This window comes from Sardina pilchardus, chromosome 6 (assembly GCF_963854185.1).
Source record: "Sardina pilchardus chromosome 6, fSarPil1.1, whole genome shotgun sequence".
NCBI lineage: Eukaryota > Metazoa > Chordata > Actinopteri > Clupeiformes > Clupeidae > Sardina > Sardina pilchardus.
Window position 1 is genome coordinate 3,555,984 of NC_084999.1, and position 19,389 is coordinate 3,575,372.

Here is a 19,389-nt window from a genome sequence, read left to right on the forward strand (position 1 = left end):
AGTAGCCAAGGCTATAGGCACACCCCCATGCTCTTCCAGTGTGGTTGAATTACTGCCCTATACGCTTGCTTTGGTTATGCGGCACTTCACCGAAGACTCGACAGGCAAAAGCTTTGCGTTGAGACAAACCAACGCAGATATAGATTTAAACTGAAGCCAGGCACATTTTTTCTGATCTCTTGGATTTCTCTTGTCATCGTACAATAGAGCAATTATTTCGGTCTCTCTGTCTGCTTTGGGAAAGGTGTTTTATTCTCATTATTCCATTAGTACCCAACCACTCCGGACCCTCCCCCTCTAGCCTCCTGCGTTGACTATCTCGCTTTCACTAAAGCGGTCGCACCAAACTCATCTGAAAAAATGTAAGTATCTTGACTGACTTTCTTTTTATTATTCAAACACAACAGGTTAATCCAAGTATATGATGCCATTACGTTTTATTGTTGTTTTATTTACGTTTTTTTTATGTTATACATATTTTTGAAATACCTTGAAGTTTACTGACAGTTGTGATGGTCTTTACACGCTAGGTAGGCTATTTCTATTGTATTTTGATGGGGAAATTAACGTGGTGTCATATCATTTGGCTTCGTAGGCTATGACAGATCCATATTTCCATGTGAATTGCGAAAGAGCCTATTCGCTGTATGGCAGCTAGGCGAAGTGACAGCTTTACGAGGTCGCCTATTGATAAACGGAACACCCCTCAGGGAGTTGCGATGCTCTTTCATCTGCCTTCTCTACATTAGAATATCCATTTCTCTGAAAGTCTCTTTCAGTAGGAGTATCACTTTATAATGATTGCTTTATTCATACCAAATGAATCAAATTAAAATACTCAGTTCCTTCTGACATAGGCCTAGTAAGCATTAGGAAACCTAAAGCAAATTGAAACTGGATGGATTACTCTTCGACAATCGTCAATGCGCCTGCTCTGAAAAGTCGTAGGGCTACTATAACAATGTTTGCAGTAACTCACACAGGTTATGTCATGAGTGTATTCTCATGTGCTGATGAATATACTACTCGTGTTATGGTCAGCTACTCACATTTGAGTTACCGAGTCTGTGCCATAGCCAGAGTGGACTGCAGGCCTCCAAGGAATGCCTTGGGGGTACAGATACAGTGTGAGAGCGTAAAAACACTCTGTTTGGGATTGGCAATGACACATAAGAACGCGTTGCTTTGAGATGGCGTCACTCACTGTGCTTCAAAATGACAGACCAGTGAGACCACTGCAAAGCAAATTACCATTCAGATCCCCAGGGCCTTCGTTCTTAGGTGAAATGGTGCTATGTGTTAATTGTGCGCGCCGGTCGCCACCATTCCTGCAGGTCTGCCCCTGATGCCGCTGCCGCCCCCGGCGCCGATGGAGCTCCCGCCCCTCCCCCCAACACCACCAGCAACCGGAGACTACAGCAAACGCAGGCGCAAGTGGACGAGGTGAGATGGATGGAGCGTGCGCCTGCACGCGCGCGCGCGTGTTTGTGTGTGTAAATGCAAGTGCATCTGGGCTGCATACACAAGTAAGGGGGAGAGAAGCGTTCGGGCATGTGGTGATATGTGGATGAATGAACATAATTCTACTTAAAAATCTTGTCTTCTTCATTAGCTTAGATTTTCCCCCTTAAGAATGAGCAGAATGCGTGTGCAAACCCAGCGCGCCGCGCACACCAAGCCCGTATGAACTGAGCATGTCTGGGAGGGAAACGCTAATGAGGTCAGCTAGAAAGCACTGTGCTGTGTGTGTGGAGGAGAACCTCCCTCATGAAGTCCTCTTTGAACACCAGACATCACAGCAGAGCAGTGTGTTACCAGAGCAATTACTCACAACACACACAGACAACCCAAATAAGACTTCTCTCCTCCTGACTCTCATGTAGGAACACGTCCAGTGTCTCTGGCCTGATTTGTGTGTGTGTGTGTGTGTGTGTGTGTGCGTGCGTGCGTGTGTGTGTGTGGGAGGGGGAGTCTTCTCTCAAACTATTCACTTCTGTCAGACTGCTGCTTTACTTCCGCAGTTGCCTCTCATTAGCCCTGTAGTCTTGTCAATCTCCTGTTCTTCATTTGATTGTGCACTACTTTTGTGCGTGTGATATATTCATGTCCACTATGCTGCTCTGACATCTCCCTCCTCTGTTTGCACCCTGCACTCTCCTCCTCTTCTCCCTGTCTCTGCCCACACCATTCCTCCTCTCCTCCCTCTTTTCTTACACCATTCCTCCTCTTCTCCCTGTCTCTGCCCACACCATTCCTCCTCTCCTCCCTCTTTTCTTACACCATTCCTCCTCTCCTCCCTCTCTTCTTACACCATTCCTCTTCTCCTCCCTCTCTTCTTACACCATTCCTCCTCTCCTCCCTCTCTGCCCACACCATTCCTCCTCTTCTCTGTCCCTGTCTCTGCCCACACCATTCCTCCTCTCCTCCTTCTCTTCTTACACCATTCCTCCTCTTCTCCCTGTCTCTGCCCACACCATTCTTCTTGCGTAACTGGTTCTGTATCACTCAAAGGTGAGACACATGTACATTCAGCCCTCCTAATTAGAACATCACCCTCCCACCCTACAAACATTTCTCTAATCTCAAAAACCTCTCATCTCTGAATCATCTCTAAGGCCAACTCACAAATCGGCCTCTTTCCCCCTAAAGCCCACCCTCACCCTTTCCCCTGAATCTCCACATTTGCCCGGTCCTGTAATCACCCTTGGGTTCACCCCCCTCCTCTATAATCTGATGTACCCCACTCTCAAAACGACCGATCTCCCCTAAACCAATTTGAATCTGCTTTTCTCCTCTCTCCCTCTCACCACCGTCCTGTTGAGATCTCCGCACGCAGGAGGCGGTGCTTATTGTGGAGATCTCCGCACGCAGGAGGCAGTGCTTATTGTGGAGATCTCCGCACGCAGGAGGCAGTGCTTATTGTGGAGATCTCCGCACGCAGGAGGCAGTGCTTATTGTGGAGATCTCCGCACGCAGGAGGCAGTGCTTATTGTGGAGATCTCCGCACGCAGGAGGCAGTGCTTATTGTGGAGATCTCCGCACCCAGGAGGCGGTGCTTATTGTGGAGATCTCCGCACCCAGGAGGCAGTGCTTATTGTGGAGATTGCTCATGTCTGTATATGCTGTGGCTCTTCACTGGCCAGGTTGTATTTACAACAGCAGTGCAGGGGAGGAGGCTTACACATCCACTCCACTCCCTAGAGTTGATCTACAGGCTTTGGGTTGTTTTACACTTTTCAGTAGGCTTTGGGCTCTCGACAGCCCAGTTTATGCACCCTGAAACTAGCATCCCATTTGTATATGATTTGGATGTATTTTTTTTTATTAGTATTATTCACCGTTTGACGGGCTGTGTCAACACTTTACAGATTCCGCCACTTTTCAGGGCAGAGAGGGACAAAAGGGATTTTCGGTACCCCTCATCGCCTTACAGTGTGTGGAGACGTTCATAAGGAACCCACTGCTTGTAGTCTGCACATAGTGTAGTGGTTTCTAGTGTTGCCACAGATAGGACTAGGACTCTCCTATGGGCACGGGCAGGCTACTCCTGAGCAAACCACAGCAGCCATGTAGCGCTGACTCAGAAAAGGAAAAGGATAAAAAAAGAATCCAATCAGGACCAGGACAAAAACAAACTAGAGTGGGCTTTCTTTGTCCGATCTATTGCCGATGCGAAAAGGTTAGCAAGGTTACAAGGTTCTCTTGAAACAGTCTGACTCACAGTGGTTGTACTAGTCTTATATACCCAAAGGCAGGAAATCTGACTCACAGTGGTTGCACTAGTCTTATATATACCCTTATATAGTACTAGTCTTATACATACCCAAAGGCAGGAGGGATGCAATACACAGTCTTATACATACCCAAAGGCAGGAGGGATGCAATACACAGTCTCTTTCACTGTCTCTGGATGAGTCGTCACACAGGGGGAAAAGATCCAAATCCAATCCAAAGAATCATTGGGATGTGGATAGATGTTAAGGGGCATTGTGACTCTGACTCCAGCCCCATGTGCTGTTAACATGAGCACTGGCTATAATTGGAACCTGTTGTTCAACATTTCCTCCACTTATCCCATGAAATGACCCCCTGTGGCATCTCCGTCTGTCCCTGGACATCATGTCTCCAGGGTTTCCACTTATAGGTATTCTATATCACGTCTGCTCTGAGTCCCCTTACACTATCAAAATCTACCCGTTCTGCTCTCACCTCTCTGAAACATCGTCCCTCTCTCTCTCCTCTCTCCTCTCTCTCCTGCTCGATCTGCCCCTCTGACCCGTGCCGCGTGTGGCCCGCAGGTGGTGGACATCATGCGTGTGAACGTGGACAAGGTGCTGGAGCGGGACCAGAAGCTGTCCGAGCTGGACGACCGGGCGGACGCTCTCCAGGCCGGCGCCTCCCAGTTCGAGAGCTGCGCTGCCAAGCTGAAGAACAAGTACTGGTGGAAGAACTGCAAGGTGAGCAGGACAGGACAGGCCGACAGATGGGCGCGAGGAGTCACACGGGGGGGGGGGGGGGGACACAGGAGTGTGTACACACACACACACACACACACACACACACACACATATGGTTTATGTGGCACCAGCAAGGTGATTGTGTGTGTGTGTGTGTGTGTGTGTGTGTGTGTGTGTGTGTGTGTGTGTGTGTGTGTGTGTGTGTGTGTGTACATACACACCTACAGTAACAGGCATAAGGTTTGTGTGGCACTAGGACTGATGCTGTGTGTGTTTGTGTGTGTGCAGGCATGTGTAGGGTTTGTATGGCAGAGATGCAGTGCACAGTAATGTCTGTGTGTGCGCGCTTGTGTGAAATAAAGAGAGGGAGAGAGCACACTGTATGTGTTTCCAGTATAGATGGCATGTACAGTATATGCCCACTCAAGCAGACAGACAGTAATATGATGCAAGGCTCTTAGCATGTGTTAGTGAGCACAGAGCAGCGTTAATGGCTTCATTAGTGTGAAAACAGCATGGCTTCTGCTGCAGATGGAGGGCATGGAGCTCTATGTTGTGTAATCCCCATCCCAGCCAAATAGATGGCAGTCAAAGGCACTGTCTCCATACACAAGTTCTTTGGGTTGGAGGAGAGGGACGGCAGTGAAGCGTAGCGAATGGTCATGCGATAAGACTCCGCTATGGGAGCCAATTATTATGCAGCGTTTCACAGCGCGAGCCACTTCAGGGGGAAAGCTGCAGACACGTGTTCAAAATGGGTGCTTCAAAGACTGGTGTTAGTATGGAGGCTTTGCATCCCATTAAAGAGATCCAATCACCTGCTTTATAGATAATTATGAGGATCGGTTGCTTATCAACAACCTCATTCCATTTCACATACATGCAGATTATCAGGAGAAAAATGGCTCCCACTGTAATGGAACTGGTCTCAAGTCGCAAATGGGTTTGTCTGAAGCCACATTATTAACCCTATTGGTAACACATGACAGCTGTTATGAATATGTTATGAACAAACCCGTCAAGTAAAGTGTTACCACACTATTAAATCATCTGAACATTTCTGGCGCAGCCAGGTCAACAAATTCAAATGAACAAGAACATTTGACACATGTGAGATGTTAGCCTATTCTTTAAAAGTGGACATGCTTTTTTATGCTTATTATGCTCTTCATTCATAACAGCACAGTTAGGCATTTATTTTCTCAGCTATTCTCACTAAACTGGCGCTGTTGTTTCACCTGATAGTATACCCTGTACCTTATGTCTGTTGTGCTGTTTCACATGAGACCCTGTACGTCTCCTGGAAGTGCAGGCAGTGATTCGCTTGTTCGGCCTGAGTGATCATTCTTGGTCTCTCAGGTGAAACTTAGACCCTGTACATTGTGTCTGTTGTGCTGCTTCACTTTAGACCCTGTACATTGTGTCTGTTGTGCTGTTTCATGTGAGACCCTGTACATTGTGCTGTATCACATCTCCTGGAAGTGCAGGCAGTGATTTACTTGTTTGGCCTGAGAGATCATTTATTGTCTCTCGTTCTGAATGAAGTGTAGAATGATAGTGGGATGGGTAAAACCTGGCACGGCACGTCTTTAACGTCAACGGGATTAAATTCCCCAACCTGGCACGTCTTCAATACCAACGGGATTAAATTCCCCAACTGCGCTGACAGGCAGAGAATCCATCAGCCTCTGACGGGTCCTTCTCCGTCTCTTACCATTTGCTGACTATGCAGTTTCTGCTCTTTATGCAGTTCAAGTACTCACTCCATCATTCTTCTCAGTCCATCACTGTCTCTCTCTCTCTGTGTGTGTATGTGTGTGTGTGTGAGAGAGAGTGGGTGAGTGGGTGAGAGTGCAAGGAAGGGAGAGCTGACTTGCACTAAAGTGAACACATGGCTTTTTGTCTTCCAGATGATGATCATCATGGGAGTTATCGGAGTCATCCTGGTTGGGATCATTTGCAGTGAGTGGGACCAAACATCTCATACACACATTTTACACTCAACTAAACACTGATAGCTGCATAGATACTGTAGAGAGACATACAGTACAGACAGACATATAGGTAGACAGATGGACGGAGATAGTATACTTACCAATAAGTAAACTAGTAAGTATACTAATATACATACTGTACTAAAATACAGTGTATTTACTAACAGATAAAAGCATGCCCTTTTCCCCATACTGTAAGCATCCACACACGTTACGTCCTCATCAGCACCAAAGCCACAGAGCTGAAGTGTTAAACTGGGGGAGTGTATGAGACCCACAGAACTAAAGTGTTAAACTGGGGGAGTGTATGAGACCCACAGAGTTAAAGTGTTAAACTGGGGGAGTGTATGAGACAGCAGCACCTAAAGTGTTAAACTGGGGGAGTGTATGAGACCCAAAGAGCTACAGTGTTAAACTGGGGGAGTGTATGAGTCGGCAGCACCTAAAGTGTTAAACTGGGGGAGTGTATGAGACTCACAGAGTTAGTGTTAAACTGGGGGAGTGTATGAGACCCAAAGAGCTACAGTGTTAAACTGGGGGAGTGTATGAGTCGGCAGCACCTAAAGTGTTAAACTGGGGGAGTGTATGAGACCCACAGAGTTAGTGTTAAACTGGGGGAGTGTATGAGACCCAAAGAGCTACAGTGTTAAACTGGGGGAGTGTATGAGTCGGCAGCACCTAAAGTGTTAAACTGGGGGAGTGTATGAGTCGGCAGCACCTGCAGTGTTAAACTGGGGGAGTGTATGAGTCGGCAGCACCTAAAGTGTTAAACTGGGGGAGTGTATGAGTCGGCAGCACCTAAAGTGTTAAACTGGGGGAGTGTATGAGTCGGCAGCACCTAAAGTGTTAAACTGGGGGAGTGTATGAGTCGGCAGCACCTAAAGTGTTAAACTGGGGGAGTGTATGAGTCGGCAGCACCTAAAGTGTTAAACTGGGGGAGTGTATGAGTCGGCAGCACCTAAAGTGTTAAACTGGGGGAGTGTATGAGACAGCAGCACCTAAAGTGTTAAACTGGGGGAGTGTATGAGACAGCAGCACCTGCAGTGTTAAACTGGGGGAGTGTATGAGACAGCAGCACCTAAAGTGTTAAACTGGGGGAGTGTATGAGACAGCAGCACCTGCAGTGTTAAACTGGGGGAGTGTGTGAGTCGGCAGCACCTAAAGTGTTAAACTGGGGGAGTGTATGAGTCGGCAGCACCTGCAGTGTTAAACTGGGGGAGTGTATGAGTCGGCAGCACCTAAAGTGTTAAACTGGGGGAGTGTATGAGTCGGCAGCACCTACAGTAAAGTGTTAAACTGGGGGAGTGTATGAGTCGGCAGCACCTAAAGTGTTAAACTGGGGGAGTGTATGAGTCGGCAGCACCTAAAGTGTTAAACTGGGGGAGTGTATGAGTCGGCAGCACCTAAAGTGTTAAACTGGGGGAGTGTATGAGTCGGCAGCACCTAAAGTGTTAAACTGGGGGAGTGTGTGAGTCGGCAGCAGCAACAGTGTTAAACGGGGGGAGTGTATGAGTCGGCAGCACCTAAAGTGTTAAACTGGGGGAGTGTATGAGACGGCAGCACCTACAGTGTTAAACTGGGGGAGTGTATGAGACGGCAGCACCTAAAGTGTTAAACTGGGGGAGTGTAAGAGACCCACAGAGCTACAGTGTTAAACTGGGGGAGTGTATGAGACGGCAGCACCTACAGTGTTAAACTGGGGGAGTGTATGAGACGGCAGCACCTAAAGTGTTAAACTGGGGGAGTGTATGAGTCGGCAGCACCTAAAGTGTTAAACTGGGGGAGTGTATGAGTCGGCAGCAGCAACACAGCCCATGAAGTGCAGCTGAGTCCATGTGAGCCAGTCTCACCCCTCCGCATGTCAATAATGCAGCAGGCCGCGGCCCAGTCAATTATTCATCCGCCCGGGGCAGCATGAGCGCAGCAGCCCCACAGACACACAGCACTGAGGCTTGTGTTGCTGGGACACAATGGGTGATGAAGATGTCAGACAAACAGCACTGAGGCTTGTGTTGCTGAAACACAATGGGTGATGAAGATGTCAGACACACAGCACTGAGGCTTGTGTTGCTGAAACACAATGGGTGATGAAGATGTCAGACAAACAGCACTGAGGCTTGTGTTGCTGAAACACAATGGGTGATGAAGATGTCAGACACACAGCACTGAGGCTTGTGTTGCTGAAATACAATGGGTGATGAAGATGTTAGCTAACAGTATACTGTGGTTTATGCTGCTGAAATGCATTTGGTGATGAAGATGTCAGCTAACAGTATTGTGGTGTACGCTGCTCAAATGCAGACAGATGATGAAGATGTCAGCTAACAGTATTGTGGTGTACGCTGCTCAAATGCAGACAGATGATGAAGAGGTCAGCTAACAGTACTGTGGTGTACGCTGCTCATATGCAGACAGATGATGAAGATGTCAGCTAACCGTACTGTGGTGTACACTGTTCATATGCAGACAGATGATGAAGATGTCAGCTAACAGTACTGTGGTGTACACTGTTCATATGCAGACAGATGATGAAGATGTCTGAGGAGGAAGTAGAGCTGTAAAGTGCATGCTGAACAACAGGCGTCTGTCTGCATGTCTGTGTTCTGGGATCTCTCTAATGCCCAATTATCCGCCTGTTTGTCTCTGTCTATCTCTTTCCCCTCTTTCTTCTTCTTTCTTTCTCTTTAACAGTGCACTTCTTCTCCTGAGCCAAAGATCACAGTGGTGGAGGTGTGCAGAATGAAAGGATGACTTGTGAGAGTGAAGAAAAAACAACCACAGCAAAAACACCACTCCCTTCCTCCCTCCCCATTTTCTCCCCTCCTCTTCCATCCCTCCCTCTCTCCCTCCCTCCATTTCTCTCTCTCTCTCTGTGACCCTTCTCTAACGTTCATCCATTATTCAAACACTCTGCACAGGAGGGAGCTGAACAGGAAGAGGGAGATAGAGAGAGAAAGAGGAAGGGCGGAAGTAAGAGAGAGAGTGAGAAGAGGGAGGGAGAGAGGGAGAGAGGGAGGAGGGAACCATGTGGATATTAAACATGAGAGGGGAACTGGAGAGAGACTGATTTACGGAGAAAGGAGAAAAAATATTTTTAACCGTGTGGGGGGAAAATGGTGTTGGGGAAGAGTGTGAGTGTGTGAGTGTGAGTGCAACAGTGTGATTGCAAGAGTGTGAGTGTGAAAGAGTGAAAATGAACAACAGAGATGTGTGTGAGGAGAAGCAGTGACTATACTCTAGTCCTTCCTCCATACAGGAGGTTACAGTTAAAGCCTGACGGGCTGCTTTTGCTGGACAGCAAGATCCACATTTGTAAACAGATCCTGACATCCTAATAGCAAAGCCAATAAATCCCCTTCCCCTTCCTCCACCCATCCTCCAGCCCCTACTGCTACTCCTAGTAATACTCCGCTTCTACTTAACCCTGATACTCGAGGAGAATGAGAATCCCTTTGGTGTACGTGTGTGTGTGTGTCCTGTAACCTGTGATCCAGTCCTTCGTAGCTAGTAGCTGTTTTCTCCTGATTATTCGTCTTTTTAATGTTTGTCTGCTCAGTGCTTCTGTTCTTCTCTCTCCTCTCCTCTCCTCTTTTCCCCTCACGCTCCCTCCGTTCTCTTCCAAGAGAATTAAAGTAGAGAGCTGGAGAAAGACAAGTGCTGTGAGAGGATAGAGAAGAACTGCATGGAAGAAAGACAGATACAAGAATTACAATAGCACATGACGACAGATGAGTTCCAGGTCAGTGTCATTTCTTTAGACAGTTTTACGTTGCAAGTGTTTAGATCTAGGCACATAGATACAGGGTTGACAATTTCATCCAAACTGACTAACACACACACACAGTTGCACACTATTCTGTACAAAAGTGCAGCTCTACATTCCTACCAGCTTAACTGCTCCAGGGAGGGTACTGCCTACACTACTACATTCAAATCCACACTTGGGTGTGTTCCTGAAGTCTGATGTTTCTCCCAGTTACGAGCAAACTGCCAACGCCAGTTAAAGACTAGTTAAATAATGAATAGCACAGAGCAAAAACGTTGTGCTGCATTTTCCTATGGAGGTAGCACAAAGATGAACACGCTCCTCCTACACACGTACACAGGCGGAATGAATGCACACGCAGTCACACTTACACACAGCTTTCTCTGGGCTCTAGGAGTGCACCTGTGCAGCAGGTGACGTTTGCACAGCAGAGCAGACAGAGCAGATTGCTTGCTTACCTGTGCGTTACATGTTTCCCCCGGTGGCGTGTGAGTCCGTGTGCGCCGATTTTTCCACTCTCCGGCTTGTCTTCAAACTCTTGACTGCCTGTTATATAATTTTAGAACTGTTCTCTGCCATAAAAGTATTTTCTGTACAATCTTGTGAAGCCATTCAAGCTGCCAAATTTTGTCATAACTTAATTTTAAACCAGAATGTCTAGAATGATACTGAGAAGAGTGAGAAAAAAAATCATATTTATACTGTGTGTTAGGCATATGCCAGAACTAGGGATACAAATGTTAACTTTAAGAATACAAATGTGTTTTTTTATTTTTATTTTTGTATTTTGTTTGAGGTTTGGTTCTGGTGTGAAATGTTTCCTTTGTAAACATGAACAGAAGTCTGTGTTTGAATTTCGTATATGACTGACTCAGCTCAGATTGAGACTCCAGGATCAAAACAGTGAACTTGTACACATTAGATAATGGCCGTCCTGCCCAGGACAAGAGCCACTGCATGTTGACTTGCTTAACACTTTTGCTGATGCCAAGAAATAAATCATCAACATGAAATTCAGTTCAGTTTGGTTTTTTATTTTGATCATAACATACTGTAGCAGGCCATCATTTGGCATATTAGAAGGCCATTTGTCATTTCAACAAGAAACAAATGTCAGAAGATAGTTTTATTCAAAGAATTTACACTGCTGTGGGAAAAGAGTATTTTGAAAGTGATTGCAGTACCAGTTTTGGCCAAAATCCTACATACTGTTCCTTTAAGTTTTAGGTTTTATGCTATATCTTTGACCCTAGTTGGATATTCAAGTATGGTCTTCATTCAAGCATTACAGATGTTACAGTCAAAGTTCAAACATTCTCCTCTGCACAAAGTGGAACATAGTTGAAGATTAATTCATATAAATTGTTGTATGAATCGATCAATTGTTCGTATCAATTAAAGGTGCTCTAAGTGATGTTGGGTAACGTCACCTCTGTCAAAAAAGAGAGCTAGCTTGCTGCTCCTTCCCCCTCTCTCCTGTGCAATTGAAATTCTCATGAATGCGCATCTTGTCAGTGATTGGCTTGGGTAGTTTTGCCATCTGTGAACACATAACTGCATTACAGTAGCTATGGAACACACACTGTAATTATATAACATAACATTATAGTACTATACTTGCCAAAGTGTCTTAAAGTATGCCTGATTGACTATGAACTATGGAACTATGGTAGTCTCACAGTACATAGTGCTACACTGTTACACTAAGGTCTCATTTACAATGTAGCATGAATGTTAATCCTCATTTTGTGTAAAATGTCAAATATAAACTATGTAAGAATGTAAGCATTCCCCAGTAAGTTCTCTCAAAATATGGATTTATTAATAGTCCTGTCAATTTTCAGAAATATGCCTTACCCAGAAGCAGAAGGTATCTGCTACCTCTGTGGAAGGGCCACTAACAAACCTCTGCAGCCACTGCGTAGGTTGGGAGTGAGCTAAAAGGATACATGCCCTTTTGCTCTCTGTGCATGCAATACCCCAGTCTGACACTAGGCGAGTTTGTGATGGCGCAGCACAAGATGTTCGTGGTTAAAAATCTGTCCACGATGGTCTAGATGGGCGTGTTTACGACTCTGCAGTCGATATCACATGGCCTTAACTTATCGCGGGAGCAAGGCGTAGCAAGGCTTCTGCTGCGCAGCGGCGCAGCAGCTCTCCAGGTACTGCGGAGCCTAGACCCTGCCTTCATGACCTCAGGACTTTGCCCTAATTGGCTTTTACATCCCTGACGTATGTGCTGGCATTTAGATGCCTCTTCATATCCACAAGGGCCTGTGCCTCATGTATTGTCACGTGGTCACGTCTAGATTACGTACTTCATAGCAGTGTTTGTATCCCCTCCCCTGCTGTCACCGGCAGATCTCGATGCTGCAAAAGGTCAGTTGGGGTTGAACTTGAACGCGCCTAACGTTAGTCTAGTTTAGCATAATTCAAAGTGGGTTACTCCAGTTAGCCGATAGCTCCCTAAACTATTGGCTAGGCTAACTGGTGTAACCCCACTTCCAGTGAATTATGTTAAGCTAGGCTAACCATGTCAGCCGATACCTCCCTTTTAGCTATTGGCTAAGCTAACTGGAATAATCCACCTCCAGTGAATTATGCTAAGTTAGGCTAACCTTGTCAAATGGCGTAACTACAAATAACGTCATTTCCCAAAAAGTTGGCGTGTTCTTTTAAACCCTCTCAACATGCATGTACTCAACTTGTCTCCACCCTCAGAAAAGGGACATGGAGATGGACTGTACTGCCCACTTCCATGTATGGCTCACCTTTCTCAGGGGCGAGGCGAACAATGGTGCAAACATTGACCTCCGCACTCTGGGCCTGATGGGTAACCCTACAGGTGACGGAGGTCCCAGGTGGGTGTGCCGAGAGGCAGAGCATCAGGTGGGCGGTGATAGAGTAAGTTCCGTCGGAGTGTTGCCTGTGGCTGGACAGGGACGCCCCATCCGTGATCTCGATGGGCTCTGCCTCCGAGGAGCTGAGTGACAGCCACTCGACCTTAACGGCCATATAAGGTCAATTTTAAATGAGACCATAACAGAAGGTAATTATAAAAGCCAAAAGAGTATGATGTGTAATTACATCTACGGAAGAGAACATAGGCCTATGTGCTACAGCAAAGGTTCAGTCTGCCATTCTTATCCCAGACTGTTCAATTCAAACTGCTCATTAACAGTTCTCCAGCTGTCTAGTCAATGTTTGCTCAAAAACATTCTGGTGTTCGTATGCATGGCCTTTGTAAAAAGATTGCATCTATAAGTTATTTACAACTGTGTACATGATCTGTTCTGATAATGCTATGGTTAAAAATTAGCCATTGTGGACAGTATTATCATATGTAAGTCACTGTGGATAAAAACAACTGGTACATGAATGATTTTGTCAACAGTTAGAAAGAAAGACCTGTGAAGGAGCTGCTGTGAACTACAAACCTGCACATCAAGAGGGTAGTAGCTCTTGCAGTGGCAGCTGAGTTTCTGGGCCGGCTCATCTTGATATACCACCATCTCCTCCGAGAGAGACACTGTCGGAGGCTCTGGACGAAAGGGGACAAAGTAGGCGGTGCACACTGCTAACTCTCTCATGGTAATCCTGCACAGGTGCACGTTACAGTTCACACAAACGCATGAATCAGTTTCTGATACAGTATACCAACTATCTGCACAGACGCATGTCACAAGGGAATAAAATCAAACACAATACAAAGTGTTGATTGCCACGTCTCTCTATTAGCCATACCTCCTGGACAGAAGATGACCTTGGCCTTTGACCACATGACCTTGAGTACCCAATCAGGTCATGTAGTATTATGATGGGTAAAGAGGTCAATAGCCTAGAAATCTAGACGCACCCTATCACCCTACGCGCCAGGGTAATCTAGCAACTCTCTGTTCGCTTGCGAGCTGGAAAAATTCTACTTATAGGGCCAATCACATCATGTATAGAGTCGGTGGGCTGACGACTGACCTGCAACCATAAGTTGTGACCGTTAAGCGTGAATTTACTATCCTGCTACTTGAAAACAATAAGATGATTGGTAGTAGCACTATCCTATAGCGTGGAGAGGGAATTTGACAACCGTTTATCCCACCCCTCCGATTGAGCCCTGCCTACGGTGAGTTCCCAGACCCTACATCTTGATGTGGGTCTGGCTCATCAGGCTAGGTCAATAGTGTTAAGAAACACAAATGAACCCATGTGTGTGAGAGCTCGCAAATTGAATAGAGCATTATTTCACATACTCCATACAGCCTTGACCTCTGAGTAACTGATCAGCTCATCTAGACTTTTTTTGTGATTAAAATGGTACGGATGGACAACCAGAAAGACAGACACTGTAGGTGGACGTATTGAGATCAATATTCACTACATAATTGAAGTATGGTAAGATTCACCGATTTGTATTGGTACATCGGTATGAACTTTTACAATGTGGTTGCATCGATGACAAAAATGTGCATCTGCTAGTAATCTGAATGAACTCGAAATTGTGTGTAAAGTCTCTGCATCATTAAAAAAGGATTAATCGTCACCAGTTTACACATTCAAATATAATTTTTTTAAAAAAGTACATGATGTGACATACCAAAAGCACTAGAAAGAAAAGAACAGCATTGTGATAAATCAATTTGTACTTCATCGCACTGTATCGCAGTAGGTGGGAGAATTGTATTGTATCTTATTGTTGGTTGTTTCATATTAATCTTTAAAGAGTCACTTCACCCCATAACTCCACCCACTTCACATTTCTGAAAACGGCTTTGAAAATGGGCGAGACGTTCTGAAATTTGGAGAGAGAGTGCAGCACTGCTGCAACCAATCAACCATGGTGATTTCGTGTCAATCTGGGAATGAGTGCTGCAGACATGGCTTATCACAGGTAGGCTAATCAGGGCAGCAGGTGTTGGGGCGTTTCAGTCCTAATTTGTAACGACCCGGTGACGTAGTGTCGGACTAGAAGTGCAGGACAACGTCAGCATTCCAATAGTATTTTGGACCAACATGCCATGGCATGTTTTCAAACGGTAGTATGCGCGAGAGAGCAATATCTCCAATACAAAATCAGACGAAATGTTACTTTTGTCGAGGAACACGATTTTTGTCAATATTAACCCTGGTAATAGTACAGTTCACCACTTATGAGTATTTTCAATCAATCAACAGCTCAAAAAACCTATTTTAGGGTGCAGTGACCCTTTAATGTATCGTATTGTTGGCAGTGTATCGAGATATGTATATTGTCTCTATGTATCACATTGTCTCTGTGATTTCTCTGGGACAATGCAGAGAAAAGTCTGTATTTTTCACTTGTGTTCACTTTGCCATTATATGTGCCTTGTTTTCGCAAAGGTTGCAGCCAAATTGGCCTAGGCCCAGTACTGTCCAAATATGTTCAATATGCACTGGCCATAACCTAAGTGTGTATAGATGGTTAGCTATGGAATGTTCTGCCTCTTCCAGCTGTGTTTCTGAGTTGCATGAGTTTGTATGTGTGCTTCTGTACAGATATGTTTGTATGTGTGTGTGAGCGGGTGGTGTAAGTTGTGGGGAGACTTACGGGTAATCTGTAACTGGACAATCTGTTGGGTTTGGAACATCCCAGAAGTGACAGTACAAATGTATGTTCCTTCATCGACCACTTTGAGCTTTGTGAGGCTTATAGACACATTACCCTCTTCCACCGCCAGGGCAGGATCAATGCTAGCCCCGTCCCGCCCAGGAGACACTGCAAATCACAACAAACAGCTGGATGCCAGAAGTTTTCACTTAAAATAACTGAATTGGCTCATTTGTCTGTCACTCACCAGTGGGCCCCGCCTCCTCCCCTTCCCCCTCCGCAACTGTGCTCATCTCCAGGACTTTCCGACCATTTCCTCTGTACTGCAGCCACCACTCAAGCCCGATCTCACCTACGGGGGACGAGTCCTTCTGCCTGAAGCCACAGTCCAGCTGAGCATCGCCCCCCAGTGGAGCAGAAAGGGATGGCGAGCGAGAGAACACCACAAACACAACTGAAGAAGAAACATAACAAGGTTCAATACTACCAGAGAATGTCTTATAATGGGAGAACACTCTCTATAAACTTCCGGCTTTTGAACTGGTTGCAGTTCCACTCTGGTTCCATATGAGGGCGCTCACAGTACGAGTGCAGAATGAATGGAGGTCTATGGAGCTACATCCCTTTCTCAGGATAGTTTTTGTCTAGAAATGTTAATGTTGAATTTGAAAGGGGATGCAAAGACATTGCACATTGCTAGGTATTAGATTTTTTAGAGTGACTTTCTTTAAAAAGTCATCTGAAATGTCAATGACGTCACACACACACTTCATTAGCAGAATGCTAGCATGTTAGGGGCAACAACAACTCAACCTGTAAAAAATCAAAAGGACACAAATATACTCGTTCATTCAACTTTGGACCTATTACCCATGTTGAACTTGCAAAAACTACAATAAAATCTGAGATTTCTCTACAACAATCGGGTGAGAGACAAATTTAGCTGTTTAGCTCCTCCCATTCATTTTGCACTCATGGGCGATCACCTCGTGGAACTCTGGTGGAACTGCAACCAAAATTCAGTCCAATAGGACTTAACAGGGCGTGGCCAGGCTCTCCATAGACGGGCTCTGATACTACCAAACAAAAAGATGGCTGTTAATGGAACTCAGAACATAGCCTGTATCATTTCAGCATTCGCAGTGGAACCCCTCACCCTCTGTGAGCAGAGTCCCTGATTGGCTTAGAGGGAGTTCCAGCTTGCTTTGTATCAGAGGCACAGTTTCATTGGTTAAAACCTGCAGGACCATGGTGAGGCTGATGCCGCCCCCCTCCACCTGCAGGTAACCAATGAAGTGAGAGGGTGGAGCATCAGGGTCCGAGCCACGGGGGATGTAGCGGCTGATCTCACAGCGATAATTAGCATGGAGAAGGGTGTCAGCATCTGGGATCTCCACTGAAGAACCTGCTCCACAGACCAGTTTGTGTGTGTTTGTAGAAAGAGAAACAGAGAGAAAGAGACATAGGTAAATGAAGTAATCTGTAACATCCAATACGTTCACACAACCAAATTATCATATCAGTAACAACATATTTGATGACCTTTAAAAACTCTTCACAACAGCAGACAGCTGCAGACAGTCCAGCCCCTATATTTAAGGAAAGTGAAGGGGAGGGGTTACATACTGCATCCTGATCTGGATGAGTATGTAGTGTGATGCCCTTCAACCTTGTGTGAAAACTTACCAGCCTTTTCTACTCTAGGGGAGTGGACAAACAGATAGACAGATTAGCATTTAAGATGCTCAATCAGTTAATGGCAGGCCGTAGAAGATGCAGCTGAGATAGTGGCTCTAGTCAGTCAGTAAAATGCTTTGATTTCACTCAACCTTTCACTTCAAAGATGAGGTCATCTGCGCTGGGCTTCTCCGGCGGTGTCACAGAGTCCAGAGCGGAGTCAGAGTCGATATCGACAGGAAGGTCCCTGAGGACCAGCGTTGCAGGAGTGCGGTTAAATTGCCCACCCCTTCCCTCCTCCACAAAGAAACAGGGCAGCACCACATCTGTGGCACCAAGAGCTGTCAAGGGAAAGCGACATATGCTGACATGATGGCTCTCAGAAATGATGTGTTAAATAATCACACATTTTTGTGTTATCACAATTTTAACAGAATGTGTGTTATTATCTGTTGATTATGTGTTATGTCGCTGGAATAAACTGCCCAACACAACATACACACAACCGGCACATCCGGCTATTTCTATTTCACACTCCAGATGCCTGGGCACTCTTCATGTGACATATTGAACAGAATGAGTTCAGCAAAGGTGGCCCAGAGCTCTGATGTAGCCTAGTTGGCGCAAACGCCAATGTTCAGAGGTCCTTCGCTATGTGTTACAGACCGCTGTCAATGGCAGTGGCAACGGGTTCATTAGAAGTGAACAAAGATGGTTGGATCAGCTGCAGAATATCTGATTCAAGTTCAGTGTTGCGTGAGGCAAACTTTGTCGGCAGAAGCCATGAAACAGTAAAAGGCCAACAAATCAATTTAAAAAGACATAATTTATGTAAGCTAGTTTTCCAATTTTTGCTTTGCGTCAGGTTTGCCCTGTTGGGATTTTTGGATAGGCTAATGATAACAATCTCACGATGCTGCTGATATTGAATTGAATTTCTACGCTATTGAGGCCTGCTGTGCTTGAAGTTAGCTGTGGCAGACTTGCCCTACTGGTTTTCATAGTTTTAACCACAAAACCTGTCTAGGCGTAGGACTAAATATTTCACATCTTCATCTTTCACATCTCAACTAATTCGCATGATGTAGCTGACTATAGACCAATGCACTTAATATTTTAAGTATATAAATATATATTTTCAGTAAACTTGAAAAACGAAATTGTATACAATATTGTAATAAATACTAATCTGAAATAAGACTGCGTCTGAATACATTTTTATTGCACGCACTTTATATTGTTTTTTTTTAAGACTTAAAAACAAATTAGTAGTAGGCTAGGCCTATAGTGAGTTAAGAAATATACCAAAAAACATGAATAGCAACCATAACCAAACCTGCACAAACTGTGTCAACTATAACACAAGTGTGTTAAAAATGCCAACACAGTCACTGTGTTATATGGGTTTAACACAAGAGATTACACAAAATGTGTGTCCTTAACTTAACACATAGACGTGATTCCAACACTTTGAGTAGGCTATAGACTACCTTTTACACAATAGTGGCAATAAACACAAAGTTGCTAATTTCGCTAAATTTCAGATGAAAGGCAAGTCACCAATTTCAGACATGTGTTTCTTTTTTTTCTCAGTATCAATATTAATAGGTTGTAAAAGAACTAGCTCTTACCGTATGCTGATGGCACCAAACATCCCATAATGAAGATGATAAACATAACTAATAGCTGATGGTTTGTAGGCTCTCTGGTCAAAGAATTGTCATGGTAGGTTAGAGAATAGCAAAATATGAGAAAAGATTACACATCTTCTACAGCAACAGACAGTTGATTCTTGAACTAATTTAACCTTTCACATTCGTTTTTTGCAAATGTCTAACACTTGGCTACCTAAACCGCAAGTGATATTGCATTGACTTGACCACAATGCAATATCTTAGTGTGGTTATTCCTGTTGACGGCGATAAAGCCTAT

General features: G+C 45.1%; 2 protein-coding genes across 2 annotated transcripts; one reads left to right on the top strand and one right to left on the bottom strand.

Moving 5' to 3' along the window:
• The first annotated feature begins 78 nt into the window (after window positions 1-78).
• Window positions 79-11,215, top strand: vamp1b (vesicle associated membrane protein 1b). Its single transcript, XM_062537625.1, has 5 exons — window positions 79-362; window positions 1,335-1,443; window positions 4,299-4,457; window positions 6,368-6,419; window positions 9,143-11,215. Coding segments are annotated over exons 1-5 (339 nt in total). The 5' UTR covers window positions 79-360; the 3' UTR covers window positions 9,160-11,215.
• Window positions 11,216-11,250: 35 nt separating this feature from the next.
• On the bottom strand, window positions 11,251-19,389 carry LOC134081997 (tapasin-related protein-like). The gene is made up of 8 exons (XM_062537626.1): window positions 19,089-19,389; window positions 17,610-17,798; window positions 16,937-17,185; window positions 16,028-16,234; window positions 15,781-15,948; window positions 13,655-13,758; window positions 12,989-13,220; window positions 11,251-11,757 (listed from the first exon to the last, which is right to left on the bottom strand). The coding sequence occupies exons 1-8, from the start codon at window positions 19,132-19,134 to the stop codon at window positions 11,729-11,731; spliced, it is 1,224 nt and encodes a 407-aa protein (XP_062393610.1). The 5' UTR covers window positions 19,135-19,389; the 3' UTR covers window positions 11,251-11,728.